This window comes from Nerophis lumbriciformis, linkage group LG02, assembly GCF_033978685.3.
Source record: "Nerophis lumbriciformis linkage group LG02, RoL_Nlum_v2.1, whole genome shotgun sequence".
In the NCBI taxonomy this organism is placed as follows: domain Eukaryota; kingdom Metazoa; phylum Chordata; class Actinopteri; order Syngnathiformes; family Syngnathidae; genus Nerophis; species Nerophis lumbriciformis.
Window position 1 is genome coordinate 1,502,110 of NC_084549.2, and position 15,675 is coordinate 1,517,784.

The 15,675-nt window shown below is 40.6% G+C and overlaps 1 protein-coding gene across 2 annotated transcripts in view; it reads right to left on the minus strand.

Annotated features, from left to right (window-relative positions):
- The window catches only part of LOC133575646 (coiled-coil domain-containing protein 6-like), a 36,941-nt gene that overhangs the window by 3,042 nt on the left and 18,224 nt on the right, over positions 1-15,675 (minus strand). The window contains exons 4-8 of one of the 2 annotated variants that reach the window (XM_061928475.2): positions 12,815-12,918; positions 12,544-12,704; positions 10,112-10,268; positions 9,896-9,996; positions 4,463-4,584 (exon numbers count right to left, since the gene is read on the minus strand). In XM_061928475.2, the coding sequence (XP_061784459.2) occupies positions 4,463-4,584; positions 9,896-9,996; positions 10,112-10,268; positions 12,544-12,704; positions 12,815-12,918 (645 nt within the window). Of the gene's footprint in view, positions 1-4,462; positions 4,585-9,895; positions 9,997-10,099; positions 10,269-12,543; positions 12,705-12,814; positions 12,919-15,675 lie in introns of both variants that reach the window. The other variant, XM_061928382.2, reaches the window with a different exon arrangement.

Genomic DNA, 15,675 nt, shown 5'->3' on the forward strand with positions numbered 1-15,675 from the left:
ATTACGCCTATACTGGCTCACCTGCACTGGCTTCCTGTGCACTTAAGATGTGACTTTAAGGTTTTACTACTTACTGTATTTTCCGCACTATAAGCCGCACCTAAAAACCACAAATGTTCTCAAAAGCTGACAGTGCGGCTTATAACCCGGTGCGCTTTATATATGGATTAATATTAAGATTAATTTTCATAAAGTTTCGGTCTCGTAACTACGGTAAACAGCCGCCATCTTTTTTCCCGGTAGAACAGGAAGCGCTTCTTCTTCTACGCAAGCAACCGCCAAGGTAAGCACCCGCCCCCATAGAACAGGAAGCGCTTCTTCTTCTACTGTAAGCAACCACCCGCCCGCGTAGAAGAAGAAAAAGCGCGCGGATATTACCGTACGTTTCATTTCCTTTGTGTGTTTACATCTGTAAAGACCACAAAATGGCTCCTACTAAGCGACAGGTTTCCGGTTCATGAAAAGACGCAATCTCTCCATCCGCACACGGACTACTATTTCACAGCAACTGCCTAAAGACTTTCAAGAAAAGCTGGCTACTTTCCGTGCATATTGTAAAAACAAGATAGCTGAAAAAAAGATCCGGCCAGAGAACATTATCAACATGGACGAGGTTCCACTGACTTTTGATATTCCTGTGAACCGCACTGTGGATACAACGGGAGCACGTACGGTGAATATTCGCACCACAGGGAATGAGAAGTCATCCTTCACTGTGGTTCTAGCTTGCCATGCTAATGGCCAGAAACTTCCACCCATGGTGATATTCAAAAGGAAGACCTTGCCAAAAGAGACCTTTCCAGCCGGCGTCATCATAAAAGCTAACTCGAAGGGATGGATGAAGAAAAGATGAGCGAGTGGTTAAGGTAAGTTTAAGTTTACGCGAAGATGCCGGGTGGCTTTTTTCACGCAGCTCCGTCCATGTTGATATACGACTCCATGCGCGCCCACATCACGCTGGTTTTTAATATATTATTAAAGTTTGACTGACCTATCTGACTGTTTTTTTGACATTCCCTTTAGCGCAGTTAGATGCGGCTTATAACACGGGGCGGCTTATAGGTGGACAAAGTTTTGAAATATGCCGTTCATTGAAGGCGCGGCTTATAACCCAGGGCGGCTTATGGTGCGGAAAATACGGTACATCTAACACAATTTCCCAACTCATATGGAAACGGGGTTTGTATATATACTTGCAGTGTGTATATTGTACATATTGTTATGAAGGTGTCTGTTATTACATTACAGTGTGATATAAACGCTTGGAGATTATTCAATGTTTTTAGAGCGCTTTATAGGCAGCGATTGTTACTGACTTTTGTTAACAATTCTTTACGAGATAGAATACATTAAAAAAAGAAAAGCACATGTGTTCTCTTCTTATATAAGGATTGTGAATGATAGGCAAAATTCCCCCAAAAAGTGCAGTTCCCTTTTATGTCTGACACCGCGTGCCTTCATCCAGGGTGTGCACTCTGGGTGGTGCAACCCTGAAGCGTGGGCCTTCTCTGTCATATCATGCCTTGCGCGTATTCTCCCACGCACCTCTGAGGCTTCGCCCCAGGAAGGTGAAACATTATATTGCACTTGAAGTTTGGATACAGTGTACACCACACGTAATAAAACATAATGAAAGGGACTTCCAGGAAAACACCTGGTTTACAATATTTTCAAATGTAATTTGAAACATTTAAAAAAAAATGTTTTTAATAAACATTTTGAAATTATTTGAAAGAAAATACAAAGAAATCGGGCTTACTTCATTTCCACTTTAATGTTAGTTACTTTATTAATTTTTTTACAAATGTATTTCAAATTACTGTAAATTCTGGACTATATACGTTTTTTAATTGATGGCCATAAAGCAAATAATGATCATTAAACACATGCAACAACACTTAAATGGTGTGTTATTGTTTGCGATATGGCGGCATCATTTGTAAGAGTTCGCTCACTGCAGGTGTTGCTGGGTGAAGATGAATTCCTACTGTTTAAAGCTTTCAACCGGAAGTAGAAGTGCTGTCTTCGAATCGTCCATTGCGTTACTACTCGTGTGGATTTTTCATTCATGCCTCCAAGCAACGTTTGTAAGTTTTACAAACAATCCTTAGTTGCTAAACCGTCCCATGTGTGATGTCTGTAGGAGTGTTTTGTTTTGCGCTTTCAAAATAAGAGTCTCCGAAAGCCAGCGCAAACAAGCTAGCAAGCTACGGAGTTTGCCGCCAATGTATTTCTTGTAAAGTGTATAAAAACGAATATGGAAGATGGACAAATAAGATACCAAAAACCAACCACTTTCATGTGGTATTAGACAGAAATGAGGAACTTTTTTTCTCCTCCATTTGAAAACGTGGACGTTATCATCACTACTGTCTGATTACAATCAATGCAAGTCATCAGAATCAGGTAATACACCAACTTATATTCTTGTCTTCATGAAAGAAAGGAATCTATATGTGTTAAACATGCATGTATATTCATTAAAACACCTTTAACATGTAAACAAAAACGGCAAAATAAATAAATATAAATTATATACTGTATATATCAATGTATGTATATATATGTGTGTATATATATATATATATATATATATATATATATATATATATGTGTGTGTGTGTGTATATATATATATATATATATATATATATATATATATATATATATGTGTGTCTGTGTGTGTATATATATATATGTATGTATATATATATGTGTGTGTGTGTGTGTGTGTGTGTGTGTGTGTGTGTGTGTGTGTATGTATATATATATATATATATATGTCTTAATAAGGTTATCCAAAAAATAGTGCTCGATACCGTGGTAGAGCACAATATATGTATGTGTGGGGGAAAAAATCACAAGACTACTTCATCTCTACAGGCCTGTTTCATGAGGGGTTCCCTCAATCATCAGGAGATTTTTATATATATATATATATATATATATATATATATATATATATATATATATATATATATGTGTGTGTATGTTACTCATCAGTTACTCAGTACTTGAGTAGTTTTTTCACAATATACTTTTTACTTTTACTTAAGTAAATATTTGGGTGACTACTCCTTACTTTTACTTGAGTAATAAATCTCTAAAGTAACAGTACTCTTACTTGAGTACAATTTCTGGCTACTCTACCCACCTCTGCTAATAATGTTGTTGTATGCACAACGGTTATAAACGAACATTTGAAAAGAAAACACCCGACAGCGTTCTTGACATCACCATCAACTAGTCAATCGTCCGCATGAGTATACGTTGTCATCATTACACAAAAACATGAATGTGTCATTTGTATCTGCGTTGTAAATTCATAAACTAAAGCACCGTTTCGCTCTGAGAGGAGCGTTTGGCGTGCCTGTTCAGTGTTTACAAAGACGCGCTCCTCTTTAACGCTAACGTTAATTAGTTGTGCAAATACCTTTTACAACATTAACAGTTACATATACTATGTACAAACGAACAATTAACTTTCACTTTAATCATACTATCATTGTTGTGTTATGAAGCAAAAGAACAATACTTTTACTTTTGTTGAAATGTTTACACTGTTGTTATAGAATATTTCCGTTTTGCACTTTTTTGTATTGGATGTTTATCTTTATTTTTGCACATTTTAAAGCAAAATAAGCAATACTTTTACTTTTGAAATGCTTATACTATTGCAGAATATTAAGATTGCACTGGGTGTTTACTTTTATATTTGCACATTAAAAAGCAAATAAGCTACTTTTAATTTTGTTAAATGTTAAAAGTTTTACATGTTTACATTGTTACAGAATATTTTGTCATGTTGTTGTCAATGTTGACTGAGTGGCCATACTTTTTTTTTTTGTAAATAAAAGCCATGCCTTTTGAAAAAACTGGCCTACATTTATTTTTTCATCTTCATTTTAAATAAAATAAAAAAATCGGTAAAAGGAAAAATAATCTATAGATTAATCGAAAAAATAATCTATGGATTAACCGATTAATCGAAAAAAATAATCTATAGATTAATCGATAGAAAAATAATCGTTAGCTGCAGCCTTAATGTAAATAAACATTCACAAAACTCATTTCACAACGTATATATCTGCGACTAACATATGGAAAACTATTTTTTCACTCCAAAGTTCAGTGGGTGCGGCTTATATGCCGGTGCGCTCTTTAGTCCAAAAGTACGGTACAAAAAAATATTTTTTTCTCTCGATCATAATGTTGCCCTTGTCAACAACAAAAACTAACGGAACAAAACTAAATCCAGCAATATTGTCTTTGTAAAGACCAAAATGTTGAAACAGGTCTAGTGGATGTTATTAGTGTCCATTTCAGATATTAACATAAATGTCCCTCTATCTTTAATAGGTGTACAAATCAAGTTGAGGCCCACAAAAAAAAAAGGAGTAAATGAAAGTTCCTGAACTGGAATTTGCACAACTTCCCAGATGTGTGGGCGTCTGTGACTCACCGCTACGGCGTGGGAGGAGCTTCCGTGGACATGCAGGGCGGGGGAGTTGTAGTGGGAGATGGCAGCTCTAGACAGAGTGGCTGGTGGGGTGAAGCCCACTGTGTGGCCGCCGTATGAGAGCCCTGCAATGACAGGAAGTTAGTCATCAGTGGGACAAAGGCTCATATATTGAACTCAGCTGGATTGTTTTAGCATCTCTGCTTGACAAAATGTATCTGAGCGCCCCCGCCGCCCCCAAATCTTTCAATTTTTCAGTATGCTGCCCTCGGTGGAAAAAGTTTGGACACTCCCAGCTAAACTACAGACTTGTGATTTATTCCTATCTGGATCAAAATCATTTCTTATGGCTTGTTTTTACAGCAAAGGTCAGGTTGATACGGCCGAGTTATAGTGCTAGGAAATCCCTGACACACACAACTCTTGATTGCCCAAACATAAAATATTTATACTTCTTTCTTCCGGTCCAAAGATGAATTCAAACCGTAAACGAAAGGCCAACACAACTTTGACAAGTCATCATGAAAACACGTTACGTAAATTGACTTTATGGTCTTGATTTCGACAGATAAAAAGCGCTGCTGGCAGGTTTTGTATCATAATCAGAGGAGCTTTTATTGTGCACCAATGCTGAAAGTACATTGACCTTTTAGAGGACTACACTCACTACATTTGCATGCACTAAACTAGTCTGATTTCTCAAATTGTTTGTTTTTTATTTTCACACCTACCGTATTTTCCGCACTATTAGCCGCACCTAAAAACCACAAATTTACTCAAAAGCTGACAGTGCGGCTTATAACCCGGTGCGCTTTATATATGGATTAATATTAAGATTCATTTTCATAAAGTTTCGGTCTCGCAACTACGGTAAACAGCCGCCATCTTTTTTCCCCGTAGAAGAGGAAGTGCTTCTTCTTCTACGCAAGCAACCGCCAAGGTAAGCACCCGCCCCCATAGAACAGGAAGCGCTTCTTCTTCTACTGTAAGCAACCACCCGCCCGCGTAGAAGAAGAAAAAGCGCGCGGATATACCGTACGTTTCATTTCCTTTGTGTGTTTACATCTGTAAAGACCACAAAATGGCTCCTACCAAGTGACAGGGATCCGGTTCATGAAAAGACGCAATCTCTCCATCCGCACACGAATTACTATTTCACAGCAACTGATATTCCTGTGAACCGCACTGTGGATACAACGGGAGCACGTACGGTGAATATTCGCACCACAGGGAATGAGAAGTCATCCTTCACTGTGGTTCTAGCTTGCCATGCTAATGGCCAGAAACTTCCACCCATGGTGATATTCAAAAGGAAGACCTTGCCAAAAGAGACCTTTCCAGCCGGCGTCATCATAAAAGCTAACTCGAAGGGATGGATGAAGAAAAGATGAGCGAGTGGTTAAGGTAAGTTTAAGTTTACGCGAAGAGGCCGGGTGGCTTTTTTCACGCAGCTCTGTCCATGTTGATATACGTATGTTTGTGATTGCACATTTGCGTACATTTTGGGAGTGAACGGAGTTGTTAGAACGCTGGTTTTTAATATATTATTAAAGTTTGACTGACCTATCTGACTGTTTTTTTGACATTCCTTTAGCGCAGTTAGATGCGGCTTACAACACCGGGCGGCTTATAGGTGGACAAAGTTTTGAAATATGCCGTTCATTGAAGGCGCGGCTTATAACCCAGGGCGCCTTATGGTGCGGAAAATACGGTACTTCTTTTTTAAACAGTCTTTTAAATTGAATCATGTTAGAACAGGTTTTTAACTCGTCCCCTAAGTTGTTCCACAGACTGACTCCACGCACTGAAATGCACATTGATTTTAAAGTTGTTCTAAATTTAGGCAAATATAATTTGTTGTTTCCTCTTAGACTGTAACTATGGTGAGCATCTCTATCCTGGAATAGGTTTTGTATATTGGATGGTAGAGAGTTTTGGGATGCCCTAAACATAATTTGAGCAGTTTTAAAATTGATCACATCGTGCAGTTTAAGTTGCTTTAACTCCATGAATAGTGGATTTGAATGATGTAAGTAGTGAACATTGGACACAATCCTAATGGCCTTTTTCTGCAGAGTGACTAAAGGCTGTAGATGAGATTTATAACAATTTCCCCAGACTTCAACACAATAGTTTAGATACGACATAATAAATGAATGATACAATAAAAGCAGAGCATTGGTGTTCAATAAATGACATGATCTCCTCATCATTCCAACACATTTAGCAACTTTTGTCCTTAGGTAACTTATATGAGGCTTCCATGATATATTTTCATCTATTACCACTCCTAAGAATTAATTTTGTTGAACATATTCTATTGGTGTATCATCAATAACAATCCTGATGGGTATTTTCACTTTTGCGATTGCTAAAGAGCATGATTTTGGTCTTCTTTAAATTGAGAGACAATTTGTTGGTATTAAACCAAGTTTTTAACTTGATCATCTCCTCAGTTACAGAGGCCAGAAGTTGCTTCACGTCGTCACCTGCACATGTAATGGTTGTGTCGTCAGCAAAGAGGATGAACTTCAGCAGTGTTGATACTTTACATATTTCATTGATATACATTATAAATAGTGTGGGTCCCAGTATCGACCCCTGGGGGACTCCACAGGTTATGTTCATGAGTGTAGATTGATGTTGGTCGATCTGAACAATCTGCTGTCTCTCATTCAAGTAGCTCTTCAGCCATTTCCCTGCCACTCCCCTTATGCCATAGTTTTCCAGTTTGTTTACCAAAATCTGGTGGTCAATGGTATCGAAAGCCTTTTGCAGGTCAATAAAAATTCCTAAAACAAATTTGTTTTTCTCGATACCATTAGTAATGTTAATATCACATCTCTACTGGCTACGCTGATGTTAACTAGCAGACAGCATCAATAATGTATCTTGGATTGTGCTACAAACATGACGCTACTACCAAGAATGTACCGGGGCGGATGCAGCTCCGCAGCAAAGAAAGGAGGGTTTTTGCAAAGGAATTTTTGGACGAAGAATCATTCATAAGGCTCTGTGGATTAAAGGAAGGAGTTTTAAATCCGAAGGAAAAGAGCGTTTGTGCCCCGACTAATAGTGTTCCAGAGGAAGGTTGCTGTTGTTCTGGACTATCTTGCCAGTTAAGTGAATACAAAGTTATTGTTCATCAGTTGGGAGTGCACAAATGCAGCGTGAAGATGTTTGTGTACGCTCTATTTCTTGCCTTTCATAAACCTGCTTTACTATTTTTCATCTCATTCATATTTTGTTTGGAGTCCGAATTAAGACGGCATTCTCCATTTCCTTAGCTTCCCTTTTTAAATAAATCTCCTTTTTTTTTTTTCTACCGTCGATGCACTTGAAAATGTTCCGTTCCTTTAATATCTGAAGCATCCATCCATTCATCCATCCATCTTCTTCCGCTTATCCGAGGTCGGGTCGCGGGGGCAGCAGCCTAAGCAGGGAAGCCCAGACTTCCCTCTCCCCAGCCACTTCGTCCAGCTCTTCCTGTGGGACCCCGAGGCGTTCCCAGGCCAGCCGGGAGACATAGTCTTCCCAACGTGTCCTGGGTCTTCCCCGCGGCCTCCTACCGGTCGGACGTGCCCTAAACACCTCCCTAGGGAGGCGTTCGGGTGGCATCCTGACCAGATGCCCGAACCACCTCATCTGGCTCCTCTCCATGTGGAGGAGCAGCGGCTTTACTTTGAGCTCCTCCCGGATGGCAGAGCTTCTCACCCTATCTCTAAGGGAGAGCCCCGCCACCCGGCGGAGGAAACTCATTTCGGCCGCTTGTACCCGTGATCTTGTCCTTTCGGTCATAACCCAAAGCTCATGACCATAGGTGAGGATGGGAACGTAGATCGACCGGTAAATTGAGAGCTTTGCCTTCCGGCTCAGCTCCTTCTTCACCACAACGGATCGATACAGCGTCCGCATTACTGAAGACGCCGCACCGATCCGCCTGTCGATCTCACGATCCACTCTTCCCTCACTCGTGAACAAGACTCCGAGGTACTTGAACTCCTCCACTTGGGGCAAGATCTCCTCCCCAACCCGGAGATGGCACTCCACCCTTTTCCGGGCGAGAGAACCATGGACTCGGACTTGGAGGTGCTGATTCTCATCCCAGTCGCTTCACACTCGGCTGCGAACCGATCCAGTGAGAGCTGAAGATCCTGGCCAGATGAAGCCATCAGGACCACATCATCTGCAAAAAGCAGAGACCTAATCCTGCAGCCACCAAACCAGATCCCCTCAACGCCTTGACTGCGCCTAGAAATTCTGTCCATAAAAGTTCAGAACAGAATCGGTGACAAAGGGCAGCCTTGGCGGAGTCCAACCCTCACTGGAAACGTGTCCGACTTACTACCGGCAATGCGGACCAAGCTCTGGCACTGAGCATACAGGGAGCGGACTGCCACAATCAGACAGTCCGATACCCCGTACTCTCTGAGCACTCCCCACAGGACTTCCCGAGGGACACGGTCGAATGCCTTCTCCAAGTCCACAAAACACATGTAGACTGGTTGGGCAAACTCCCATGCACCCTCAAGGACCCTGCCGAGAGTATAGAGCTGGTCCACAGTTCCATGACCAGGACGAAAACCACACTGTTCCTCCTGAATCCGAGGTTCGACTATCCGGCGTAGCCTCCTCTCCAGTACACCTGAATAGACCTTACCGGGAAGGCTGAGGAGTGTGATCCCACGATAGTTGGAACACACCCTCCGGTTCCCCTTCTTAAAGAGAGGAACCACCATCCCGGTCTGCCAATCCAGTGGTACCGCCCCCGATGTCATATATCTGAAGCAAATAAAAAGTATCTTTCATTACAATTAGGGTTGCAAAATTCCGGGAATATTCAAAGTTGGAAACTTTCCATGGGAATTAATGTGAATAAACATTAAATGCAACATGCTAGATCTTGCAGCATGATTATTAGCTAAAACAACCTGATTTAAAGCAAATTCAGTAGAATTTCAACCCTGCACTGTGCATTCCTCCATCACATGCACAGATAATTAAAAAAGTTAAAGTACCAATGATTGTCACACACCCACTAGGTGTGGCAAAATTATTCTCTGCATTTGACCCATCACCCTTGATCAAACACTAGGAGGTGAGGGGAGTAGCGGGCAGCAGCGGTGGCCGCGCCCGGGAATCATTTTTGGTGATTTAACCCCCAATTCCAACCCTTGATGCTGAGTGTCAATACCCAGCGTGCTACACACTACAGCAGGGCTATTGAGGCCACACTAGTATTTGAGCCCAAGGACTTCATGGCATAATGGCATAATCCAGGTGTGTTAGTCCGACTTTTCAAAAACCGAGCATGATCGGATTAAGGTGTTTCCATGCGTTGTAGGATGCTTATTTAGAGCCCAACTGTTTGAGAAATGGGACTAATTTAGGTTTGTTTCAGTAGTTTGCTTCTCTACAGGTGAAAGTTGGACATACCAGGTGATATTGGGCGGCTGGAGCTGGGGGAGGGGCTGTAAGGGATGGGGCTGGACACCGTCCTGGCTCTCAAGCCCTGTGCCGACATCTCATTGAAGTACCTGACAGAGAGACAAGTCACATAAGTAAAAAAAAAAAACTGGGCAGACAGAATAGTTTGAGTGTTTTAAGTCGATTGGTGATTTTAGCGGCTGGGCGCCTCGCCTCGTCTCGTACCGCTCGTCGTCCATCTCCAGGCTGGACTCGCTCTCTGACAGCTGTCTGCACAGAGCCTCACGGCGCTCCATCTCTCTCTGCAGCTTTCTCTGCAGCCTGATGTTCTCCTCCCTCATGTGTCGCTCCTCCTCGATGTACTGGGCACGCTTCTCTGTGTCTGAGAGGTGCAGACAGACATTTCTTTACAACAATAACCCAGCTGTTTGAATGACAGCGTCTGCGTTTAGCACAAGTAAGCAAGCACCTACTGTACTGCTTTTCTGCAGAGGACTACATTCTCAAGTTTGGGCTCCCTCTGGTGGCCAAAGCGAAGCAGGTAACTAGTGTATACCTTAGGGCCATTCAACCACCCAAACATTATTATTTTTAGACTCTGCCACACCCTCACGTTTTACTGCACTAATTGACAGTTGTACAATATATATATATGTACAATATATATATACAGGTAAAAGCCAGTAAATTATAATATTTTGAAAAACTTGATTTATTTCAGTAATTGCATTCAAAAGGTGTAACTTGTACATTATATTTATTCATTGCACACAGACTGATGCATTCAAATGTTTATTTCATTTAATTTTGATGATTTGAAGTGGCAACAAATGAAAATCCAAAATTCCGTGTGTCACAAAATGAGAATATTACTTAAGGCTAATACAAAAAAGGGATTTTTAGAAATGTTGGCCAACTGAAAAGTATGAAAATGAAAAATATGAGCATGTACAATACTCAATACTTGGTTGGAGCTCCTTTTGCCTCAATTACTGCGTTAATGCGGCGTGGCATGGAGTCGATGAGTTTCTGGCACTGCTCAGGTGTTATGAGAGCCCAGGTTGCTCTGATAGTGGCCTTCAACTCTTCTGCGTTTTTGGGTCTGGCATTCTGCATCTTCCTTTTCACAATACCCCACAGATTTTCTATGGGGCTAAGGTCAGGGGAGTTGGCGGGCCAATTTAGAACAGAAATACCATGGTCCGTAAACCAGGCACGGGTAGATTTTGCGCTGTGTGCAGGCGCCAAGTCCTGTTGGAACTTGAAATCTCCATCTCCATAGAGCAGGTCAGCAGCAGGAAGCATGAAGTGCTCTAAAACTTGCTGGTAGACGGCTGCGTTGACCCTGGATCTCAGGAAACAGAGTGGACCGACACCAGCAGATGACATGGCACCCCAAACCATCACCCAACCATGCAAATTTTGCATTTCCTTTGGAAATCGAGGTCCCAGAGTCTGGAGGAAGACAGGAGAGGCACAGGATCCACGTTGCCTGAAGTCTAGTGTAAAGTTTCCACCATCAGTGATGGTTTGGGGTGCCATGTCATCTGCTGGTGTCGGTCCACTCTGTTTCCTGAGATCCAGGGTCAACGCAGCCGTCTACCAGCAAGTTTTAGAGCACTTCATGCTTCCTGCTGCTGACCTGCTCTATGGAGATGGAGATTTCAAGTTCCAACAGGACTTGGCGCCTGCACACAGCGCAAAATCTACCCGTGCCTGGTTTACGGACCATGGTATTTCTGTTCTAAATTGGCCCGCCAACTCCCCTGACCTTAGCCCCATAGAAAATCTGTGGGGTATTGTGAAAAGGAAGATGCAGAATGCCAGACCCAAAAACGCAGAAGAGTTGAAGGCCACTATCAGAGCAACCTGGGCTCTCATAACACCTGAGCAGTGCCAGAAACTCATCGACTCCATGCCACGCCGCATTAACGCAGTAATTGAGGCAAAAGGAGCTCCAACCAAGTATTGAGTATTGTACATGCTCATATTTTTCATTTTCATACTTTTCAGTTGGCCAACATTTCTAAAAATCCCTTTTTTGTATTAGCCTTAAGTAATATTCTAATTTTGTGACACACGGAATTTTGGATTTTCATTTGTTGCCACTTCAAATCATCAAAATTAAATGAAATAAACATTTGAATGCATCAGTCTGTGTGCAATGAATAAATATAATGTACAAGTTACACCTTTTGAATGCAATTACTGAAATAAATCAAGTTTTTCAAAATATTCTAATTTACTGGCTTTTACCTGTATGTTGCTGTTTTTAAGAAGCTACTGCAAAACTACCAATCAAAGATACTCAAGATGACATGTGTTGCTGCTTTTCAGAAGCTACTGCAAAACTACCAGTCAAAGACCTTCAAGATGACATATGTTGCTGTTTTAGGGACCTACTGCAAAAACACTGGTCAAAGATTGCATGAGGTTTTTTGCTGTTTTAAGAACCGACTGCAAACACAGTCCATGATCCTGAAGATGAGATGAATTGTTTGCTACTCCTGTATGAGAGGATAAGTCTGCTGTGTTCAGGGTCCTCCTACAAGAATACTAGCCTCGCCAAAGACTAAGGTTGTAAACTAGATTGATGTAAAAAGAAGCCCTCATGACAGCACCTGGATCACATGACAGGTCCCCAAAAGGCCACTTACGCTGCAACTCGGTGGTACGCAGGCTTTTCTTAAGCCTCTCCACCTCGTTCTTCAGGAAGCGGATATGCTGCATCATGTTCTCGGGGGAGTCGATTTCCATGGAAACGTCTCTCGGGGACGGAGTGGCGGACACGGGCTGGTCCAGCTTCTCCTGTAGGATTCTGGTGGTGTTTCCCAAAAACCAAAAGTGGCCATCAATACAATCATCCTCAGCATGACTACTGAAGAGATGGATATGGATTTATTCAAACATTAAAGGCAAAAAAAGCACCTTTTCTCTGCCTCCAGTTTGTCCATTCGCTTCCAAAGTCTGTTGACGAGGGCTTCTTGTTCCTGCTCTAATGTGTTCTCGAGGTCAATCTTCTCCCGCCTCAACTGGAGGATTAATGAGAGGAAAACGTGGTAACGTGTGCAGCATGTTCATTTCAAGGTCTCAGTCCAGATAGCGGGCATGCCTGAGGATGCAGTCAGCCAAAAAACTAGCGAGGCTTACACATTTCTTACCATTTTTACACCGCAATGGCCTTGTTAAGGTGTGCCTTCTCACTAGAACTATTTTATGGGAACATTCTTTTACAATACACACTGGGTGTATTAAAAATTGCAGTGAGGAAGTTGCAAAGGGTCAAATAAAACCAATCAAGGACAACATAGTGATGGAAACTGGAACTGATAGTCTGTTTACCATTTTCTGTTGTGTGGAGTTTATTGTTAATCATTTTGAAGCAGAAGACACTAACTTTTCATGTTAAAATAAAACAAATTTACATTTTTACTGTCAATTTGTTTAATTTATATTTTTAAAATGTATATAATTTTTTCCTGTGACCATTTTTTAAACACAAAATAGTTATAAAAATATTATTTCGAAGTTAATATAGAAACATTTGCATTTTCTCCTTTATACATTTGTTCTTTAAAAGTTGATCACAAAAAAATGCTAATTATTTTTTTCTGTAACAATTACATTTCAAAATTATCCAAAAGTTGTTATAAAAATATGAATTACCGTATTTTCCATACTATAAGGCGCACCTAAAAACCACAAATTTTCTCAAAAGCTGACAGTGCGCCTTATAACCCGGTGCGCTTTATATATGGATAAATATTAAGATTCATTTTCATAAAGTTTCGGTCTCGCAACTTCGGTAAACAGCCGCCATCTTTTTTCCCCGTAGAACAGGAAGCGCTCTTTCTTCTACGCAAGCAACCGCCAAGGTAAGCACCCGCCCCCATAGAACAGGAAGCGCTTCTTCTTCTACTGTAAGCAACCACCCGCCCGCGTAGAAGAAGAAAAAGCGGGCGGATATCACCGTACGTTTCATTTCCTTTGTGTGTTTACATCTGTAAAGACCACAAAATGGCTCCTACTAAGCGACAGGTATCCGGTTCATGAAAAGACGCAATCTCTCCATCCGCACACGGATTACTATTTCACAGCAACTGATATTCCTGTGAACCGCACTGTGGATACAACGGGAGCACGTACGGTGAATATTCGCACCACAGGGAATGAGAAGTCATCCTTCACTGTGGTTCTAGCTTGCCATGCTAATGGCCAGAAACTTCCACCCATGGTGATATTCAAAAGGAAGACCTTGCCAAAAGAGACCTTTCCAGCCGGCGTCATCATAAAAGCTAACTCGAAGGGATGGATGAAGAAAAGATGAGCGAGTGGTTAAGGTAAGTTTAAGTTTAAGTTTACGCGAAGAGGCCGGGTGGCTTTTTTCACGCAGCTCCGTCCATGTTGATATACGACTCCATGCGCGCCCACATCACGCTGGTTTTAATATATTATTAAAGTTTGACTGACCTATTTGACTGTTTTTTTGACATTCCTTTAGCGCAGTTAGATGCGGCTTACAACACGCCGGGGCGGCTTATAGGTGGACAAAGTTTTGAAATATGCCGTTCATTGAAGGCGCGGCTTTTAACCCAGGGCGCCTTATGGTGCGGAAAATACGGTATTTTGAAAGAAATGGTTTGCTCTACTTTGCATTCTCAAGTTGTTTACAATTTTTTTAAATATTTTTGTTCTCTAACGTCATTTAAAAAAATTCCATACAAATATAATTTATTTTGAAATAAATTGATGTAGGAGATTTTGATCTCCTTTTTAAATGTTTTCTTTAAATGTTTATACAAAATCTGTAAAAAGGAAAAAACTAAACAAAATTATTACTGAAATGTCATCTTCAGAAATAGTTTACTTGATCTAAAATGACATAAAAATGAGGTACCAAAAAAATATATGGTTTAAAAGAAAAAAAAAATCCATGTTACCTTTGTATTTCCCACAATGTAAAAATGATGTAAAAATGTGTTTAAATATAACTCTAGCATACCTGCCAACTTTTGAAATCATTAAAACCTAGTAGCCAGGGTCCAGGGGCCGCAGGCCCCGGTAGGTCCAGGACAAAGTCCTGGTGGGGGGTTCAGGCTTCGCCCCCCGACGCAAAATGATTATTAGCATTCAGACAGGTTAAAATGTTGCTAAAACCATCACTTTTCTATCAGTCACAGTGACTTTTCAAAACAAAAATATTACAGCAAAAATCATATGGGTTGATTGACATGTTTATTCTGTAAACTAACTTCAATAGTTTGAAATTATTTTGACAGTTAATGCCAGTTATCCTGTCAACCTTTCACAAGACTTCAATTTGTTCATTGAAAGTATAAACACTTTTTACAGTAAACAAATGGTAAAACAGTACTAAACAATTCCATTAAAAAAAAAATTGGTGTCATTATTAACTTTCTGTCCAAGCTTGTATAATCTACTGCCTTGTTCAATTGTAAAAAATATTCTGTGCCTAAAATTCACATTTCTATCACAATGATCATACTGTAAACATGGTAAGCTAACTTCATTAAAATTAATAGTCCTGTCAATAGCATGGAATCACAATTCAAATGTAGTTTTTTTGTAAGCCTTTCAAAAGAATTCAAAATATGAAAAATTAATGAAAATTAATTGAAGCCATCAGACACTTGAAAAGTGGCACATCACATCTCTAATGTAATCATTTGAACTTTTCAACAGAAATAGCACTGCAAAAATATTAAGGACATACTTCTGTATTTTGGTAGTTATGCTGTCAACATTTAACAAGATTTCTTCAACTTGGA